Raw genomic sequence first — 13803 nt, forward strand, 5'->3', positions numbered from 1 at the left:
CAGAGGGGAATGATCTGAGTTCAATTTAAGATTGCTCTGCTGTGTGTAATTTTTAATGATTTCATCAAGTACAGTGATGTTACTTCTCCAATTTAATTCATGTTATTACAGACATTTCACATTAAAACATGGCTCCACTAACAGAGGCCAAGTATCTCTCTCAAGATGATTTGCATTACTTGTAAAATGTCTAATGAGTTATGCAAGCTGGCAATAGAATGGCCTTCTTTACCTGGATATAATCTTTCCTAGAGGGACTTTGAAATCATCTCTCAATCCAAGAAGGCCACTGAAAATTGATGCTGTTTGACATTAGATTCCTCAGCCCTGAGTAAACCTAATGTCAATCTTCCAAAATCCAGACATCTAGTTTAAATCAGTTGTCTGGGTTTCACTCACAGATAAAGGAAAGAAGTAAGTAGTTCCCATCTATATTAGACCTCAGGATGGGATGACTCTCACTGTGGGAAAGTTCAACTCTCTACTGACCACATAAAGAGATCTGACTGATACCTAACTTGAAATGCAGGAGAAATGTGTCTTCTTATGATGATCTAGGAAGGATTCCTGTAGCAAGAAAAGTAAAGTAGTTGTGTTCCTACGCTCACCTTGATGTCCTACCCAGCCAAAGAAGTTGATCTGCATGGAAACTGTCTACTTTGTGAAACAAGAAAACAGCTACTCACAGCAAAAGGTGCTAAGCCTCAGTATTGAGAAGAAATTGGCTTGGCTTTACAAACTGCTCTGTCAGGTTCCACTGAATTTCACAGGTACAAAGCCAGCAGAATTGAAATCAAGGAGATTTTATAATCCTGCATGGATCTGGTATATCTTCAGTGCTTGTTCTGAATTTTGAACTATGGTGCAGCTGTGCATCCCTCTCCCACTCAGAGTGGACAGGTGTCAACCACAGCTGCATCTAGCCAGTGATGTCCTAGAACTGGAATGGTGTTCTGGTATGAGTATGAGATGCAGGCACCGTGTCAAGAAAGAGGCCAAAAGGTGAGTGTCCACATGAGATTTCACAGTCTGAACTGAGTTAGGGAAAAGGCTGTTAACGAGAACACATGAATCTTCCATGACAACAGTGCAGGTGAAACAAATTTCTCTAATATTTTTTCCACCTTCATAGAGGTTCTAGGGGTGTTTAAAATCTCTCCTGAGCCAATTGCCTCAGGCAGCCTGTAGGAAATTAATACAGTATAAATCGGGAAGAAAGTTTTGCCCTCTTTTTATACACTTATTGTTTTGAGTCACAGTGGCTGAGTTAGAGACTCATACCATACTTGGTATTTCATCAAATGCCACAGTGTAGTTTTTGTATTCCAAAACACATGCTTTCAAATTGCTTTCCCTTATTGTCAGACCATTTTCTGAGCAAGTACCATCATCTCTTCAAGGTCTCAGTCAAAGTCATTCTGTTGTAGCTCAATTCTACTTGTTTTCTGCTTGTGCTTATTTTTGTGGAGTATAACTTTACACCTGTCAGCATTACATTTCATTTGGCACATGTCAGGCAATTTATAAAGGAGAGCCTATTTCCCTCTGATTTCACTTGCTGTTTGCCTTGAGTTTCCCACTCATCTTTCTATTATGTCATTTAGCTTCAGTGCGTTACAACTGGTTCCTCTAGCAGGGCAATTTACAGAACAAGAATCAAGGACAGATGAAGTCTGAATATTGATCCCATGGGATATAATACAACAGGCTCAGTTCACCTTGTTCTTAACTACACCTTTGTCTTCTACCACTGCTACACTTCCCTTGATCTCTTTGATATTGCAGCCTACCAAAGAGGAGGTTGTGTCCCTGCTTATTTCAGTAGAGCAGCAACCTTGAGCATTTAGGGTCTTCTAGAATATCAATCCTATCAACATTAGCTTCTACTTTCAACATTTATGTCACTGGTAGACATTGTACCAGAAAGCCATGTCCCTCTGATGTGGGCAGCACATGCTGATGAACAGCCCCTGCTGGGATGAAGGCTAACGCTGATGAATTGCTTCAGAAGGGAAATTTGGGCTCATTAAACTTCCGCGGCTGCTGCGAAATTAAACTTCCTCACATGACTGCTTACAGATTCCACATCATGTACTTTTCTCAGTTATCTCAGTCTAAATTCAGAGTAAGCCAACAGAACTGGATGAAATAACAGCATCAGAGCACAGATCTAACAAATAGAAAATACATTCACTAGGCATTTCTTTTGAATAAAAGCCTTTTAAACAAAGACTTTTGGTCCCACTGCTCACCTTAGGCATGCTGCATAAAAGACCCCTGACCACAAATCACCTCCTGTCCTCTTGCAAAACACTGTTTTTCTCATTATTTTCAGCCCTGAAGGCTCCTCTGCTGAAACACTGGAAACTGGTATCAATGGCTATTGGGTCTCTGAGCAGCTTCAGAGCCTCATCAATGTTGTTCACACATCCTGCCTTACTTCCTGTTTTGTTTATTTCCTAGTCACAGTCCACTCCTTGCAATTTGCTTTCACAACCCATTTCTTGTTCATTCTGTTCTTTCCTTCCGTCACAGAACTCTAAGAAGTTTCCCATGAAAACTTCCGATTTGATACAATAAAAATGACACAGTCAGTTACATGAAAGAGAAGCTACAATAAACAGTATGGCAACAAATTTTATGCACACAGAGAGAAAGATAACTCAGGCTGTTTTATAGCCTGTAATAGATGGGCTTACCATGGGGAGGCTAGGGATGAGTCAACACTAAGGGAAGTGGGACAGATGGTTAAAACAAATGACTCTTGGGTGGATTCCACTACCTGAGGAAAATACACTTCTGAGGAAAAGATCCTCTTTATCATCTGAATAGCTAGTAGAAAAGAAGGAGAAGATAATTTTCTGCATGGCTCCATGGGGAAATTGCCAGGTCTTCTACTGGTTTGTTTATGTGTTACTCAGAGAAACAAATGTAGAGGGTTACAAAGAATTAGTATGCCTTAGTGATAGGAAGACATAAATCTCTAAGTGGCTCTTTTAGTTGGACTTACCAAGAGATTCATTGAAAAGAAATATAGTAGATAATGCAAATGTACTTTAGGAAGGCACTTGATACACTGCCACTCAGCAAACTTAATGAGACTGAGGGAAGTTCGTAGAAAATATGATGAATAAACACTTAAGTTTATGAATAGGAAATAATTTTATTCCTAATGTTATATTCACTGAAGTGGTATGTCTCTTGATTAGAATTAATGTTATTTAACTTACATACCTGCAGTCAAAATTGTTAAGGGGACACTGAACATGGGTAGTCAAAACAAAATTAAAATGGTTGTAAATATGGAAAGTTGTTTATACCTTCTAAGGTTCCAGCAATTTTAAATCCATGCAGTATGAAATGGGCAAAGCTACCAGCATCATCACTATTAAATGTGGGAACTGAATTCAAGTCCTGCTGAGACCCCCAGCTGACATGGGGACACCTGCTCTTTTTCTCATGCTTGGAGCAAGTAAAAAAAGAGATCTCATTCAAGTGAGGGCAAAGTCAGTTTACTCTATTGTCCTTCTTCACCTTTTTCATGTTTTACAATTTTTTACTGTTTTCTCTCAGACCTGCTGAGTATGCCAACTTACTTATTTAAATAGGACCACTATCCTGGTCCACTAATCATTCATTGCTTTCCACCATTTTTTTCAAGGACTTCTGTCTGTGTGCACATCTCTTCACATCCTGAGTGTCACTACGGTGATTTTCAGCTTCAGTACCTCTCTGCTGTCACTTACCTGTGTGAACAGACTTTACTCTCACAGATCACAGCCTCTTTTCCAGTATTGTCTTCTAGTGGCACAGATATTGGGTCCATGCCTAGGTGGGAAGACAGCAAGTCATATTTAAATAAAAAAAATATGAAGAATGATAGAGTCATGAAAAAAGTTCTAATTTTTGCTCATTTTCACAGTCACAGCAGCCTCACAAGCAGCAAATAATTTTTTTTTTCTTTTTGCTAGAATTACATTTTCTGCCGGCAGGTGGCTCCAAATGATAAAACAAAGCGCAAAGGCTGCAGATGACCTTGGTAATCAAAGCGTTTTTAAAAAATACACAATTTCAACTTTGAGTAATTTCCTTCTCTGTTTATCTCAGGCAACAAAACTGGCACAGAATTATGGCCTCAGTCACGGTTTCTGTTGAAAGGATAGTTCCTCTGACAAGTCAGGAGATGATGTTAAACACTGTCACGTTGCAGTAAAGGGATTGAGTGATCTGAAAGATGAAGGAGGAGGGAAGAAAAAAAGAGGCACAGTCTGTTCAAAAAAAGAAATAAGCTGTGAGACAAAACTACAATAATTTAAAGACAAGACAAAATGTATGGAAAATTGCAAATGAGACAATTGTTCCCATCTATTAATCTTCATATTTAAACCAACTGAGGATTCCCTGGTAATGATCTATCTTAACTTCTCCCACATTTTTCTCATCTTGAATAGAATGAGCCAAAGAGATGGAAAGAGTGCTGTAGTTTACTTGAACTAAAAAGAAAAGCTGTACTGCTTTTCTTGCTGCTTATTGAAAACAATAATCTTAAATGAAGAACAAAGTGTTGTACTGTGTGGCTGCAATGAATCCAGCTTTTCCATTACACTGCAACATATATTAACCAAGATTTTGACAAACCCCCCCATTTCCCAGAATTATAACTATATATTTTGATATTATACAATATTGTAAAACAAATAAGAATCATGCTCTACCAACTCTTTGATACAGTGAAATCAAGTTGGCTTATTTTCTTCTGAAGAGTAATGAAATGTAGCTCAGGTTCATTGTAACACCACTATCAACTCTGTTTCGTGCATGTTTTACAACATAGAAAGTGGTCTACTTCTTCTTTGGTTAATTATGTTAGTATATGTCAAAAGTGAAGACAGAGGGGAAAACTTGGGTTCACTTAGAAAAATAATGCATGTAAAAAATGCTTTGAACTACCCTGTAACAACCTGATAAAAAGGCAATGTTATCATCTTACCAACTAGAACTCTTGGAATTAGAAAAAATCAAACATTAGCATCATTCCTTCTGGAAAATATGAGTTTGAAATATTTCATCCGGCATGCACTCTTAACTGTTATATCTTTCAAATACTTTCTAAGAAAGGCACTCACAAAATTTCTTAAAATAGAATTTCAGGGCTTTAAAAAGGCTGTTATACACCAGCAAGTATACCAAATTTTTTATTGAACAGTACACATTTTACAGTGATGTTTAGGTCTGTTAAACATTGTTAATTACAATGTTATTCTATCTTTAAAGCAAAAAAAAAAAAAAAAAAAGGAGAATATTGCCAGTTACTAAAGTGCAAAAGCTGTCATTCTCCATGGTAATTTGCTTGATAATAAAATTCACAGATGTGCTCACAGTATTAATATAAAAAAATTCTTATAGCTCCTATTTTAAAACAATGAGGAAAATTAGAGTTCTGTTATTTCAATAGACTGAAATATAAGCCATTCATGTATATTCTTCCATCAGTGTATGCACTTAATTCCCATTATTTTTATTGGCAGTAACACATGACTATTTGAAGGCACAATAAACTCCATAAAATGCAATTAGCTGCTCAGTTCTGCTAGCATCTTTCTACTCCAATATTTTAAGGTGCCTCCTCAACGCTCAGAATTTCTCCCACTGTGCAGTGACAAACTAACGCCCAACTTGCCAGAGTAATGCTGATTGTTAGCTAAAATGGAAAGAGAGAAATTAGTATTTTCCAGAAATGTATTCTCAGCTGAATTCTGTTTGGCTACACATTTGTGTAGGTCAGGAACAAGTACAATGTAATCTGTGCTCCCACGTATTTGATGGAGGAGGACAAGGAGATTTCCCTTGATTCTCACTCCAGTAATAGGATTTCTGGAAATGAAGGCACTTGCTCCTGCCCACCTTTCAGTTACTGGGAGCCAAACCTCTAATAACTTCATTCAAGACACATGAAATTCTTTCTCTCCATGAGGGCTGATTTAGAGTTAGGTACACTGATTTTCTCTAAGTGGGTTCTGTGATAGCAAGGCTTTGTCACACTCTCAACAGTAAACAAAATAGGGAATGCCTGTTAACAACCGCATAGCCTAAGAAAATAATTCCGACAAAATTCATAAATGCAGTTTCTCAAAATTAAAATCTCACTCCCTCTGCTGAAGAAAAGTACAGCCAGTGAGAGAATATACACAAGCCCTTCCTCTCCCTCTGCTCTCACTTAACCCCTTCGTCAGAGATCCAGGAAATACCTGGAGCTCCCCAGCTGCCATGCAAGCCAACTAATTTTGCAGGCATGCCAGGCAAAGATCCTAAGCCTTCAGGCAGCTTTGGGCTTGTGTAGAGCCCCTCTCTGCCATCCTTGCTACCCACAGTGGATGGGTGGCAGAATTGCACAGCTGGGTCGGTCTGACAGCGAATTCTGCCCATCCACAGCTGGGGCTACAGAGACACACAACATGCAGGGGTTAAAGAACATCCCTGAAAGGGTGGCTCAGCACATAGAGAATTCAACAAAAGGTGTTAAAGTAGTTACAGTCACACTAAATCATGCTGACATTTTTTTCTTGGACAGAGAAGACAAAGAATATTAAGCCACATTGAAATAAAATAGCCACAAACAAATTTTTTGCTAACCAAAAGTTCTAGAGGGAGAGGAAAGCATGTGCCTGGAGGGGAAGAGAGAACAGACTCATTATGTTTTAAAAGTGGCACAAAAAGTCTTCACCATAATCTAATAGTGTAACAGCAAAACGCTCTTAAAAAACGCTGTGTACTCCAGCTGCGTGGGATTTGGCTCACTTGGCTTCAGGCACTTACCAGAGGCACCGATTCCAGCAGCACGGTTGCCTTAGGCTCTCTCTTTTGGAGAGAGGCGCCTCCAGCCAGCAAAGCGCGCCCTGGGCGGAGATGTGCGCCACAGGCTGCTGTCACAGTGAGAAAAGCGCGGATAGCAGCGGAACTGCCGGGAAAACACTGCGGTTACTGCTCCTTGCAGAGGCGAGGCAGCTGCCCGGACTGCGCTTCTCACCGGTCAGCTGGAGCCGCTGGGCTTGCACAGTCACCGAAGCAAGGGCATGGCAGAAATGGAAAGAACAGAGAAACTCAGCACAGGGACTGGGAGGTCAGGGGGAGGAGAGATGGAGGGAGCAAAGCTCAGCTTGGACAGATGTGCACTGCTGTGGCTGAGGAAGAGCGGTTTGGGTGGGTGGCCTTGCATGTGGATGAAGGAGCAGAGCAGGAAGAGACCTGGAGGTGGCTGTCAGTCACCAGGCCAAGCCAAGAGCTACAGATCTGAAATGACATCAGCCACCAACACAGGCATTGAAGGTTCTGAGCTTCAGAACAACCAGCCTGGCTCAAGTGAGTTCCACTGCTCCCTACCACATGGATGCTGCATGCCTACATGCAGCATTCAGCTTCAGGTCCTACATTTGCAACCAGCTACAGACAAGCTGGAGGTGTGATGACAAAAGCAGCAAGGATTAATGTGGGATTTGCAAGGAAAGAGTCAATTTATTAAATTAAATTTGTCTGCCATAAAATGATTTAAGTGGAAGATATAACACTGACCCATGTTTGTGAAGGGATAAAAGAAAAAGATTAAAAATTTAACACTGACAAACAAATAATGGATTTAGTCTGCAGGTAAGAAGAAAGAAAACATAATAAATATTGGAACAACTCCGTACAGATTTATCTGTTCAGCCATACCCTGCTGGTTTGCATGTGCTCCCATCATTGTGCCATTTTAGGAGCAGTAAGCTCTGGAATAGACTCCCATTATCACGCTGTCAAGAATTTTAAAAAATGCCACAGGTTGCAAGAACATCATGAGACTAAAAAACAGCAGGACTACTAGAAAAGAGGCCCCAGATCACCTCATGGGCTAGGATTTTGGTAGCTAGAGTCATTATACAAAGAATAAAATTACTCCATTCTTACACACTGGCTGTACCAAAGCAGGCTTGTAAATAAATGGTAATGACATTCCTGTTAGAGCACATTGATCAATTACTTTTGGGTAGAAAAATGATCAATGGTCTTGGACAATCCCTTTTGTGTGGAAATAGTTCTCACTTTCATTGGAAGGAAGGCAAATGACAGTGAAAACTCCAAAAAAGACACACAGTAAAATGTAGAATTTCAAGGCAAATTTCACCCTGGCACTAACTGTGGCAAGAGGTTGTAAATCTCAGTGTGAATTGGATGCCTTGACTGTCATTTTTGTGTGAGAAAACTTCCTCCTGCCTCCCTGAAGTATGACACTTGTTACTGACAGGTGTTATTGACAGGTGAACATACTAATGGGTATGCACTTGTCTGAACGAGTGCTAGAAAGGAAAAAAAAAAATAAGAACAGACTCAGAATGGTCAGAAAGGAAGAGAGACGGTAAAGAAATCTCTAGAAATAATTAGTTCTGAAGCACTTGATAATTTAGAAGTTGTGGGAGAAGGCTGTCTGTGCAACTGTACTACAAAAATTTGAGGTGCAAGGTCCTCCACGTAGAATTGAAATGAATTAAGGATATATTTTCAAGGAAATAGTATGGAAGAAAGAGGGGAAAGCAGCAGTGTACATGCCAGTGAGCAAGCCTGGAATTCCTAAGAAGAGAGTAGATTGTGTTTGGGATTGGAAACACAGAAAATAGCACATGATTAGTGGAAGTATCAAAGTGTACATTTGAGAAACCTATTTCAGACAAAAAGAATCAACGAGTCAGATTTAATTCTATGGTGAGTGCTCAGACAGCTGGAGATGACAGCAACCCTAATGTACACACACAGAAAGGAGACTGTGGTTACAGATCCACTCTCATGGATTTCTAATAAAGGGTGAAAAATCTGAAGATAGGTTCCCTTGTTTTGCTCTAGCTGCTGAAAATTGGGCACGTATATGATTAGTGGTTAAGACATACGGGCTGAGTAAATGTTGGACCCCAGGGAAATGATGACCAACATTCAGACATGCAAACTCAGCATTAGTAATGACTTCTGTGGAATTCAAACTCGTTCCAGTGTTCAGTGTTAATGGCACTGTTATGAAAATAAATAATTTTCACCCCTGAGTAGTAAAGGGCTTTCTGTAACACTTTTTTTTTTTTTTTTCTTTTTCTTTCCCCTCAACAGTGAATAAAAAGGATTCTGATAATTCCCAGGAAGCTCAAACATCACGAAATATTTGCCTGCTAGTGCAAGTATTTAAGTGAGTTAAATAATGTCTGGTCCTTATTTTAATTCATACTAATTGCTACTGAAGACTTTATCCCTCTAATTACACAGATGGAAGGAGGAAGAGAGATACAAAATGGGAAGGCTTTTGGCCAGGGTGTTTAATGCTAAGACTTCTATTCCTTTACCTTTGCAGCATTAACAATCCCTTCAGGCTATGGGACTTCATGCTACGGAGACACACCAGTCAGTGAATTTCCACATTTGTCTGTTCCTTTCTCCGTCCTGGAACATTCACTTTATGGTTGCACATAGGGAGTCACTGTCTACTCTCTGCCTACCCAACAGAGGTAGTTGGGAAGTTAGGAAGCCCCCCAGGGCTGCATATAACAGGTAGGGCTTCATTGCCCACAGCTGGCACAGAACTTGTCCCTAAAGTCACAAGAAAGCATGCACAGCATTCAGTAGTTTGGTGGGAGCATGCAGGTGTCCCTACCTAGAAATCTGACACCAATAAAGAAGGGAAGGAAAGGATATAGTTTACTAACCTTCTGCCTGAATGACCATAATTTTTTGCTTCAGATCAATTGAGGGATTCACAAGACACAACCTTGGCTCCTGCTTCTGAGTCATGCAGACTCCATTCTGGTTTACAACCATCCAGTTTCGGTCATACAGCAAACCCTGGTTTCCTACTGGCCATTCTGTAACCTGGGAAAGCATTAGGAGGGGGTACAAGGGTTTAAAAAATGTTAGCTGCATTAATAGATTCATGCTGAAGAGCAAAGAGAGGGAAAAGAATCCCTTAATGAAACTCGTTTAAATCAGGAAAACTTATGTGAGCCGATGTCAGCTTTTTGTAAGAGAAACCTTAATTGCAAATCAAAGATAAAGATATCACTGCACAAAGTTGCCAAAAAAAATCAAATTACTCTAAGTTGTTACATATTATCATACAGTTTAACAGAGCTATAAGAATAAACAATCTCCAAAAAACTCTGAAAACTGTCTTCAGTTTTATACACATCCATTTCTTCCAGAAATTCTCATTTAACTTACAAAGCACAGAAATTTTATGGAAATTTTATGAATTAAGGCAAAACCAAACAAACAGGAAAACTGTGAAATTCAAAATTCTGAAAAAACTTGTTTTTCATAAAATGGGACCACTTTGTCAATTAATCCATTTAAGAAAATCTCTGCCACCGAAGCTTCTGGTTTTGCTGGGAGAATAATAGCTTCTTTAAAATTCCCTTACAACAAAATACATTGTCTTCTTTGCTATCTGTTCTTCTGTTACTTGTATAAGAGTCTTTACATTCAATAGCCCATACAAGAATATTGTCCTTGCTTTCACATACATTTTTCTGGTGAAAAGAACATCTGTTTCTGATGCTACACAGATGGTAATCTTGAAATCCAAAAAGAGAGCAATTTTAGTAGTGCCTTTGGGTGACATTAATATCTGCTTTCTTCTCCAGAATATTAAAATATTAATACCATTCTTGTGATATAAAGCTGGCCACTAACATATTCTTCAGCTCACGTATGCTTTCTAGTCACAGTTGAATATGGAGAAAAGTTTACAGCTGAACTTCATTGAATTCTTATAGAAAAGCTGAGTATATCTCACGTGAACTAGCCAACAAAAGACTTCAGAAAAAAACTATTGAGTAAAAGATATATCAAGCACAGCCTGATGCTATGAAGAATAGCATGTCTGGAAGCACTGGCTAGATTAATTAAAAATCACATTTTTGTTTATCATTTGATCAACCCAAAACTTGACAGAACGTAAAATATCTCATTCTTATAAACTTTTCCTGTTTTTATAAAAGCCTGCAGCAGCAGTTTGACACTGACTGCCTGACTATAGAAAGCTAAGGGCAGGCATGCTAGAACTGAAAATTTAAAGCATCAAAGCTGAAATAAAAATAATTTTACTGCAGTGCTACCAACTCTACGGAATACAGAAAACAGAAAAATAAAAATTAGGAGAAGAAACATGTTCTATCAACCCACTTGATTTATAATATCATTTGACAATTTTTTAATGCAACTGTGGATGAAAATTCAGTGATAAATAGAAATTTTAGGTCTGACAGTGTCATGTGAAATCACATTATCCAAGTACCTCAAACTGTCAGCACCTCAGCTATGTGAACCTTTGCCCTGTCTTTTTTAGGAGAGGAAACGTAGCCCAAAGACTGCAATATCAGCTGAAGAACACTCTTTTGTTCTTAGTGGAAATTATTCTTTGGAGAGACCTGAATTTTTGGTTATCCTGTATAATTAGACTACAAAATGCATTTGAACAGTTGGTGATCATCTGAGAGCTGCAAGAATTTCCTGCTAACAAATCTCCCTTCCAAAAAATAAGATTATTAATTGGTAATACAGCCTCCCATGAATCCAACAGATCTCTACAGGATTTGATATAGGGAGCAGAGTAAACTAAAAAAGCAGAAAAATAGTAGACCACAAAGTTTCTCAGTTCCCTATTGCAACATTCAGTTGTTTTGGTTCCACTTCAGGACAGCAATCTTATTCAGGAAATAGCTTAAGTATTTGCTTACCCTTCACTGAAGGCAAGAGGCTTTATGAGCAAATAAAACTTCTCTTTAATCAGAGCTTCAGGTAGCTCTTGCATGCTGACAGGCATTAAAGGGTAAGCCCAGCTAACTAGCTAACTAGCTAGCAGATATTTGGAAATAATCAACACCTTCCACTCAAGATACCTCTGACATGTCCAAAATAATGGCAACTAACTCCATGCTTCACTCACACCACAAATTTAATGTAGCCCACGACTACAGGTCCTCAAGCCATTTCCCCCCCGCTTCCTCTGGGTATTTGCCATTGCAGTAAGAGTCACACATGTGTGCTCTGCAGTGAGTCCCTGTCCTGTCATGGATGTCTTCTGTGCACTGTCAAGTGCCCAACTCCCTCTCCACTTTTCAGCTCACTGTATTATACATCTTGCTAGAACCCTGGTAAAGGAAGTTGCAACAGCAAAATAACTGTGCCCTGCCTTGGCTGGAGAGTCACAGATGGCTCTGAACAGCCAGAGCTGGTTGGCTGCCAATACTGACGCTGGAGACGAGCAAGGAAGAGCACATTCATTTCTTCTCTCAGCAGTTAGCCCTGTGCAGAGCATATCCTGCCCTTATTTCAAAGGGGCTGAAGGGATTGTTAAATAAAGTAAAACAGAGCAGGTTAGCATATGTGGCAGTGAACAGTAGTGCATTATATAGCCTGTAATGTGCTTTTCTGAAGTTGCCTGGCCATCTCAGGCTACTGGGAAAAATTAAAAGTGGGAGGACAGAAGGAAAGCAGGGAGCGCATGGTTTTACTGATAGATACCAGCATAAAACTTCATTCTAAGCATGGCAGGTGATGATGCATCCCAGGATCATTCAATGTATGGTCTTCTCTACCTGTTCTGAGGATCATTTCATAATACAGCCAGTACTTGGTATTGTCCCATCTGCTTTAGTCCATCTTTTCTGATCACAAAATGAAAATATCTACTGCAAAAACGTGGGGTTGTTTGGTTTTTTCTTTATTTCAGAATTTTCTGTAAAATATTTTGGGCTGCATTTCTCCCATGGTTCACAGTAATGTCATCATGAGGGCTAACAGTTTTTGAACACATAAAAGGAATCACTGAAAAGGCTTTAAATTATCTAAGTTTAAAAATATTAGTGGTTTCACATATAATTTATCCACTGATCACTAGGAATTTGCATTGTATTTTAAATTAAAAGCTAGTTTGTCTTCTCTGTTGAGATGCAATTTTTTATACTCTGAAATCTACTGCAAGAATAATAAAGTTATTAATTAGTTATTAGTTTAAATTCCTAACTGCTTTCACTGGGCACATTGCATTATATAATTATGCAAAACTCATCAACATGAGAGATGTTCCTGTTTAAAAATGCATGTTTAAAACATTTTTATGTTGGAAAAAATAAAGTGGCCTGGCATAGAGGTTACTCCTCTCCTTTTCTCCATTTAATAAAATAATTGTAGGGAAAAATAGCCACATTAGAGAAGTTGAGTTAGAAAATTCTGCCCTCTGCTTCCTGCACCATGTGTACAAAATCCATAGGACAACAGTGGCCAGGAACACTCCATACAATTCTGAAGAAACCACCCGACCTGCAGCAAGCTGACAATCTTCATACCAAGTTTCATCCTCCCAGCTGCCAAAGCACTCTGCACTCTCATTTTCTTGGAGGTCAAGAACCTCTCATACTAAACCACTTAGAATAGAACAGAGAAATCAGAGTTTAGGAGAGGAAGAGATTATGTGACTCTAAAGAGGAGATCAAACAGCTGTGAGTTTGCACTCACATCCTCCTCAAATTTGTCCTCCTGCCACTAATCATCTATCCTGCAACCAGCAACTCCGTGGGCAGATTTCATTGGCAGATGGGCTGAGTCCTGCTCTGGAATTTTCCACTGTACGCATTATTTTAGGAAAACTCAAGTGGTCATGTAGTTACAATAAACCCTAGTTACAATACATGCTAAAGGTCTCACCTCCCATACCAGCAGGAGGCCTCCACTTGAACTTAGAAATCTATGAGCTTCTGATCTCAAGTATCAAAGTATTAGAAGGTGAATGAATTT

The 13803-nt window shown here is 39.2% G+C and overlaps 1 protein-coding gene across 1 annotated transcript in view; it reads right to left on the reverse strand.

Annotated features, from left to right (window-relative positions):
* Window positions 1–13803, reverse strand: part of MOCOS (molybdenum cofactor sulfurase) — a 212855-nt gene that overhangs the window by 18198 nt on the left and 180854 nt on the right. The window contains exons 9-10 of the mRNA XM_053959573.1: window positions 9717–9879; window positions 3747–3828 (exon numbers count right to left, since the gene is read on the reverse strand). Coding sequence (XP_053815548.1) covers window positions 3747–3828; window positions 9717–9879 — 245 coding nt within the window. The remainder of the gene's footprint in view (window positions 1–3746; window positions 3829–9716; window positions 9880–13803) is intronic.

Source organism: Vidua chalybeata, chromosome 1 (genome assembly GCF_026979565.1).
Source record: "Vidua chalybeata isolate OUT-0048 chromosome 1, bVidCha1 merged haplotype, whole genome shotgun sequence".
NCBI lineage: Eukaryota > Metazoa > Chordata > Aves > Passeriformes > Viduidae > Vidua > Vidua chalybeata.